Source organism: Hylaeus volcanicus, unplaced genomic scaffold, assembly GCF_026283585.1.
Source record: "Hylaeus volcanicus isolate JK05 unplaced genomic scaffold, UHH_iyHylVolc1.0_haploid 8441, whole genome shotgun sequence".
Classification (NCBI taxonomy): Eukaryota; Metazoa; Arthropoda; class Insecta; order Hymenoptera; family Colletidae; genus Hylaeus; species Hylaeus volcanicus.
Window position 1 is genome coordinate 1 of NW_026531936.1, and position 8024 is coordinate 8024.

An 8024-nucleotide genomic window follows, 5' to 3' on the forward strand; every position below is an offset into this window, starting at 1 on the left:
GTGGCATTGAATGTACATTTTTTTAATTTTATTTTGTAAACTAGTGTTATTGAACAGCACACTGTAATTCCACTATAGCTGGCAATACTGACGTACGTATTCCTTATTTAGCCCAGAAGAATTCGAGCAACGTATAGACTCCGAATTGGCAGCATTGGATTCTCTGCCAGCCGACGAAACCAGACTGCACCGTTTTAGTGTGATCTCCGAGGACCTGCTCGAGTTCTCCGACAACCTCATCGACTGTGACGCTACGGAGTATCGACAGAACGCCCAAGAGAGCAGCGACGCTCCGTCGACAAACTCGTCGACGGAGCGTCTTCAGAGAAAGATCAGTGTCGAGTCAAAGTGCTCCCTCAGGAGTTCCACCTCCAAGTGTGTACAAGAGAACGAGACTTACGAGACCAGCAGAAACACCACTCCAACAGGGTCCAGTGGCAGGTCTGAGGACTTCGTACCTTCTAGCAAGCTCCAAACCACGAGGACACCGTTGATAGAACGGCCTTCGAATTATACAATGCAGTTCGGCTATGGTGAATATTCAGAGAACGGCCAAAGTAGGTGTAGCGCGAGTAAACAACAGCAGGAAACCGTACAATCGAAAGAGTCTTCCAACATCGATGCCAACGACACCTTCCACTCTCCAGGTCTGGCGAAACCATACAACAGACTGTCCAACGAGAAGGTACTTGGGCGGACCAGCGACTTGTCTCGACAGTCCGATCACGTTTCCTGCGAGGATCTCCTGGAGTTTGCCTGCGACGGGCCAAACGCCAGGAGAACGCGTGGTCCTAGGAACGGAGAGCAGTCGGACGAAGTAAGGATCATGATGAAAGTATTACACGAACAGTCGACGCCCGAGTCTTGCATCGCAGCATTGAACGTCACCAACTGGGACGTCCTGGCAGCGATCAAATTGGAGCGTCTTCAAAGTTTGTTGAAGAAGGAGAACAACTTTGTAGGCCTCGAAGACTGCAAAGTGATGTTGAACCAGTGCGGTGGCGACGTCGTGAAGGCGGCAGCGTTGCTGAGAAATACGGACGACACTACTGCGGTTTAGTCGATGTTTCGGTGAACGAGGTTGCGTTAGGTCTGGAATTCGACACGAGCCTATTTTTGGGGAGTAAATAGCATTTTCTGAAATACCTTTCAGTTAGATAGATCATGACCCCTTTTTCTTGTAATGTCTTCGTTCCGCTGTGTGTAGAAAGGATAGATCAATTGAAGCGTTTATTTATTACTTTAGGATTACTCGAAGGAGAATAGTATTTGGGAAATATTCTTTCTGCTGAGATGAGTCTTATCAGGAGCACACGTAGTCAGAGGAGAAATAGTGTCTCTCAAACTTCTTTAGCTTAATTTAATTGTTATCGAAGGAAATAAACTATTTCTTTCTCTCCGTTGTCTATACGAATGTAATGTGATAATATGCACAATAAATGTAACGTGGAATAGTAGCATAACCCCCGATATATATATATATATATATATATATTCGTAAATAATATATATGTATGTATGTATGTATGTATGTATGTATACATATACGTATATGCATATATACATATTGCAAACTAATGTTAGGTGAGTGTTAAGAGAAAGTATTACAATGCCTATGCCTGAGCAGCGAATAATCCTTGTATCTCGCGAGTATGGTGATGACTCTCTAAGTTCTGTGTTTGGTTTACCACCACTCATAATTATTTTTAGGAGACCATGTATTTTGTATAAGACAATCATTTTTCTAGTATTCATGATCCTGAACAATATTCACACTCGAAGCACCACCTTATAATACTTAAAAAAGAAAAACACATGTTTCCCTGCTGAAACATGCTTCGATTCCAAAGATAATATTCTCATGGTATTATTGTTTGGCATCATACGCACTATACTTTAGTGGTTCGATCGTAATCGATCGCACGTTATTTACGTAGATGGTTACGAGAACAAAGAGACATTGATTGCGAGCAGATTGGAGACTCTTTGTCTTATGAGCAAAATAACCCTATAGATAAGTCGTAGATTTAGATGTGTCGTGTATAGCGTAATCGGAAGGCTAGCACAAAAGTGAGAGGAGGGTTGCTTGTTATTGGTATTTTGCTACAGTTCTAGATCTTTGGTAGACATTTTGGCAACACGGAACCTTTAGTAGGGTACGATTAGCACCAAATATTACGTATGGAATCACTGTGTTCAGTAAGATTGTTTTTTTATATTTTTGTAGAGAACTTTGTTAAGTTGTAAGAAATTTAGCGACTGAAACGATTCGACCAGAAGGCAAAGAGTACGGCGAAGTTCAAATTATCGTTTATTCTCTGTTTCAACTTCGATTGGTAGTAGAGTTTCTCAGAGATCATGCAACCCGAAGATCCAACGTCTATATTTGCTATAAGTTAACATCTTCTTTGGATTGTATGAATATCGAGACACTCTTGACCGTCTTTAAAAATGTTCAGCTGCCGCAAGTGTCGAGAAACATATCTACAATCGAAATTCACTCTGACTAAGGCGAGAACGTTAGTCCTTATTGAGAAGTATTTTTCCATGCATCCGTTTTTTACCAGAGCCTTTTTCTACGACCCACCTTTGAACGTTCGCCGCAGGCAGAGTGAACTTGACGAATAAATTTGCTCACTAGCGACCTACGCGCGTTTATAAACTTTTACTGAGAGAAGAAATTAATTGTTAATCGGATAAGTGCATTCGTATCCTTCAATGAAGCCAAATAAGAGCTTACAAAAATCGCCTAAGTAACTTTTACATTTAGCCTCCTTTTTTGTAATAACATTGAGCAATAAGGTTTTCGGTTCCTGAATAAAAATACGCGTATCATGTATTTTTTCATGCTGAATCCACTTTCTTTTCTGTCATGTATCGGCTTTAAGAGGACTGCGGATTGAAGTGAACTATTCCTATAAGTTCAGTAACAGTATCGAAGCGTCAAGTGTGAAAACATTGTGGGTATGCAAGAGTTAGGGGATTGAGATTTTAGAAAACTAAGTACGCTGCTCAAAGGAGGTGAGGAATGTCGTTACTTTCTCTCAAGCATCACTAATCATTAATAACTATCTTGAGATTATATTATCCTACTCTTGAGCCCATACGTGATGAAAAGAAGTTGTAGAGACATGGTAGTGTAAAGGAATCAATTATTTTTGCGCAGGAACCATGAATAAAGTAAGAAGGATCAGCTCCTAAACAAGACTGTATAGTAGTACGCATCTTGAGGAGTTGTTGATATGCAAGCGTACTTAATTGGTTCTCCAAAAGATGATCGAACATTTGGAGGATCACAGACAACTGACCTAGCAAGCATGCTTCCTTTTACAGATGGATGTACGACTTTGAGGATAATAATCGACAATTAGGCTCCACAAATCTTGTTAAGGAAGAACGATACACGCTTTTTTTAAGCAGTAAGAGTAAGTTCATCCTATAACCCATTTTTTTATACGCGATATTACTATGATAAGGCAAACAAGTTTGTACGTCTCTACATGATAATTATGCGCGGAAAACACGATGATGTTTTATATCGACTGTATTTACGATAATATATACACCATTCATAAATCAAAAAGCCTCCCATTATGGATTCCATCATTCTTGTTATGGTTGCTTTATCCTCTTTTTGTATCGTTTTTAGCAACAGAATATTTGCTTGTAAATATGTTTTTTTGTTGTGTTATGTGTTATGTTGTTGTCTTATGTGAGTTTTTGGTGTTTAATTTGGGTAGCACCCTACGAACAATCAAGATGAACACGGAATTAGTTTGAGGTATCATGTTGGAAAGGTGCACTAACCTTTCAGTGGAAGAGAACCTGCTGAAATCTACACCTGCTCAACGTATTAAGGTAAAACGACTAGACGGCTATAATGTTTCATTCGGTGAGATACTTTTGCCTCAAACATACATAATATTGTGTATGTATTTCGTTTCTTGAACTGGGATTGTTACAAATATTAAATACTGTGAGTGGTAGTAGTTGAGAATTTTCTTGTCGGCTTTTTAATTTATTTAGAGGTATTTATATATTTATATGATAACCCATGCTAAGATTTACTAAAATTTAGTTAATGTATTGTTGTTTTTAAAATTTTAAAGCAGTGCTATTAAAACTTGCACTGAGTTATAGTTAATTACATTATTCCGGAGTAATAATAAAAAATTGGTAGACCAAGTCGATTTTCATTTTCATCGCAGTATTGCGTGGAAAGAACGTCTAAAGAGAATCAATTTATGGTTGCATAGCAGGAGAATGTAACACGTTGCGCTGCTCTGTAAGGTGATAGGAATGTTAGCTCTATATTACTAAGTCCGCAGAGCATTGTGTTTGGCGGAATATTTCGTATAAGCCACGCTTTCTAGATATTTTCAAATTCCGCATATTTCCCTTTATCGTGTAACCAGTTGCATAATGGCGGCTCATTGTCGATTATTTTATATATCAGCTTTTACCTGTTCGGAAAGTTAGGCAACCACGGAAGCATACGTATTAAATCAATTGGTTCCAGGAGGAAAACCTTTTAAGCTGCACAAGTAATTCAGGGAAACAGAAATATATTTAGAAGACTAATTAATTTTAGAAAATTATTTGCGCTGGAGATGAAGAAATTTTGTTGGTTAAACGATTCCATTACAAGTTTCGTTGATATTATAATGATATTAGGATATCATGATATCATATATGATATTAGGAGGTATACGTATTAAATCAATTGCTTCCAGGAAGAAAACCTTTTAAGCTTCATAAGGAATTCAGGAAAAAAATATATTTAGAAGACTAATTAATTTTAGAAAATTATTTAAGATAAAAAAATTTTGTTGGTTAAACGATTCAATTACAATTTTTGTTGATATTATAATGGAAGAGGTTTACGATTTTATACGGTCGTTTGTAGTTGAATAGTTTAAAGATACACACAATTGTTTATTCGCGAAAGAGGTCAAATCGTTAATTTTCAAGATTTTTAAAATCTGTTTTTCCCTATTATTCAGAATCGTTTGTACAGGTTTGTAGTGAAATCCGTTTCATTGAATTCGTAGTTGAATTGTTAAAATTTTACACACAATTGTTTATACGCGAAAGAGGTGAGATTGTTAATTTTTAAGATTTTTAAAATCTGTTTTTTCCTGTTATTCAGAATCATTTGTAGAGGTTTGTAGTGAAGTTCGTTTCGTTTGTAGTTGAATAGTTTATAAGATACATATTGTTTATACGCGAAAGAGATATCTTCATCAATTTTTTAGATTTTTAAAATCAGCTTTTTTCATCTGTTTCAGAATGGTTTCTAGGTTTTTGTAGTGACTGCTTTAGATACTTTGATAAAATAAGATACGTATATTTTGTTGCAACCACGGAGGTATACATATTAAATCAATTGCTTCCAGGAGGAAAACCTTTCAAGGTGCATAAATAATTCAGGAAAAAAAATATATTTGAAAGACTAATTAATTTTAGAAAATTATTTGAGATAAAGAAATTTTGTTGGTTAAACGATTCAACTATAATTATCGTTGATATTATAATGCGAGAAGTTCCACGATTTTATATACGGTAGAAACTCTTCTTTTTGGTAAACTCTAACTCTAATAATGGTTATATAGACAGTAGAGCAGTGCGTAGAGTAGCCGACTACCACGCTTGAAAACCTGGGTCCGAATCCTGGGCGGTCCACTCCGGTTTTTTTCATGGTTGGGTTAGGGCTGGCTAAAAACATAAGGAATGGAAGAGCCTAAGAGCAAAAATAAAAATAAGAATAAGACAGTGCAATAGCAAATAAAAAGGGGAAGTTCCCCAAGCTAGCACTATAAACGCAACAAACAAAAACAATAATAATGGTTGTGTTCCATCTATCTGCAATTTTACTCTGCCATCACGCCGCAAAAAGTAGAGAGTCGACCACGTTTGATCTTTGTTGATACATTACAGTATAGAGAACCGTGCATCAGGCAGAGTTTGTGAAAGACGTTTCCTTAAGGGAACCGTTACGAAATCCACGCAAGGAGAAGATAAGAACACCGCACTCGCTTCACATAGGAATCACGCTAATATTTCTACGTCGCGATGCGCATCCTGAGCCTAGATAGATAATCTGATAAGGCCAAGTTAGCCACGAAAGCGAATTGCGTTTCATTAGCATGAAAGTGAGTCACGGATCCTCCGCGATAATCATCGAAGTCGACCAATTATGCAAATATCCGGGGAAACAAAAATGTTGGATAATAGAATCCACACTCTTGCTTCGTTTTCTTTTAGAAACCACCTTTCCGCTCAAACAAAAATTTTTGAGACCTTTAAGTTATGGTTTCAGCACATTTCAATGTAGAAATTTCGACACATTTTTTAATCGACATTCTAAATTGTTAATATTATTTATATATTTCGAAACGAATGAGTTCCAGCAGTCAGTCCAACATAACTGCACTTCCTACCGGTGCAGCAGGCTCATCGAGTCATTGAACGTCACCGTGTGTCTTTAACTTTTCCAGGTGTGTAGATGCACGAGTCAATCAAAAGCCAAATCGACTATAAATAAATGACTAATAAATTATGTACTACGCAATAAAATTATTAACAAAAATGAACTTGTTGATTCGCGAAGGTTTCTCTTCGCCGCTAAATTCTATTTATGATTCACTTTGGGAATAGATAGATGAAGTTGTGAATCGACCAATTACCACCGTAGAAAACGATTTTCAGTCGTGATGCTGATTCAGCCGCCCTCGTTCGCCATGAATTATTCATTCGGCGACTAACGGATAAACTTGGCAGCAGAATTACACGCGGAATGCATTTCCCTTCCACGCCATCGAGCAGCCATTGTATTCTATGTGCTCACCTTTTTTTCCTTGAGAGAAAAATCGTATCTTGTTATGTATGTAATTTTTCAGCGCTGAATAAAGAAGAGAAACGTGTCGAGATAATTAAGATAATCTCAAATAGATTCTGATCGATTTTATTCAACATAAATCACCTTTGTTCGCCAATTTTTCTTTTTACAAGTGTCCAAATTAATCATATTTGTTATTCACATATTTTTGTATTTGCCCCTAAAATAAAAATTCGATTTTTTAGCTGATCTCCATGTTTCAAGGTCATTGGAGTAATTTTAGCCTATTTTTAACAAATTGTTCGCGCGCGTGTGTATGTGTGTGACAAATTTTTCGTTAATTTTATATTTTATTCAATCTTATAGGTTAGGTCAATCTTATAGACAACAGCTACTGTATTTACAGAACAATGGTCGCATGTCCGAGTACATGATAAATAGTTATAAAATATTGCGGCAAACATTAGAGGATTAACCGCTACAATCCTTTTCTCCAGGAAAATAAAGAAGCGTAATCGAAACGCTTAATTAGCTTTTATAACCCTCGGTTACGTAATTCTAAGAGCGGCATTGCGTTTCACTGTCGTAAATTCCAAGTGAAGTACGAGTTGGAAAGTGCTTGGTTATATGAACGCAGCCGGCCGTGCTTTTGTTATTCCCGCCGTCCCGCGGTTTCTGTTTGAAAATTCGAATCGGGCAATCGCCAGTCGATTTGAAAATCGCTGAACGTCGCCGATTTGGCGCCACGTACAACCGTACCAGACGAATGCAAATTGCGAACGCCTCGAAAAGCGTTCTCACGCGGCTTCCATTCGTTTTTGGTTGAAGGAAAACAGATGATAAACGCTCCAGGTTTCTTTACTTGATAGAAACGAATAGAACTCTGTAATGTAACATAAAATATTGTTTATAGAAGACGAAGAAAGCTTTTGGAGGAAATTAATAAAGGTACTAATTTACATTTATTTGCAGAAAAATAGATAGTTGTACTTTTGTTAAGGTAATATTTTAGTTTTAAGAATATAAGTGTAGAGGGCGCTGTGTGTATACAGTATTGGTTAGTATTATGAACAGGACAACTGCGTGTTATATGAAATGTAATAATATACATAAGTTTAAATAAAATATTTGGTTCAAGTACACTAGTTTACAAAATAAAATTAAAAAAATGTACATTCAATGCCAC

General features: G+C 36.9%; 1 protein-coding gene across 1 annotated transcript; it reads left to right on the forward strand.

Moving 5' to 3' along the window:
• Positions 1-106: 106 nt before the first annotated feature.
• Positions 107-2839, forward strand: LOC128882274 (activated Cdc42 kinase-like; the record flags this gene model as incomplete). Its single annotated transcript, XM_054133854.1, has 1 exon — positions 107-2839. A coding segment is annotated over one exon (954 nt), but the record flags the coding sequence as incomplete, so codon positions are not given.
• Between the last annotated feature and the right edge of the window lie 5185 nt (positions 2840-8024).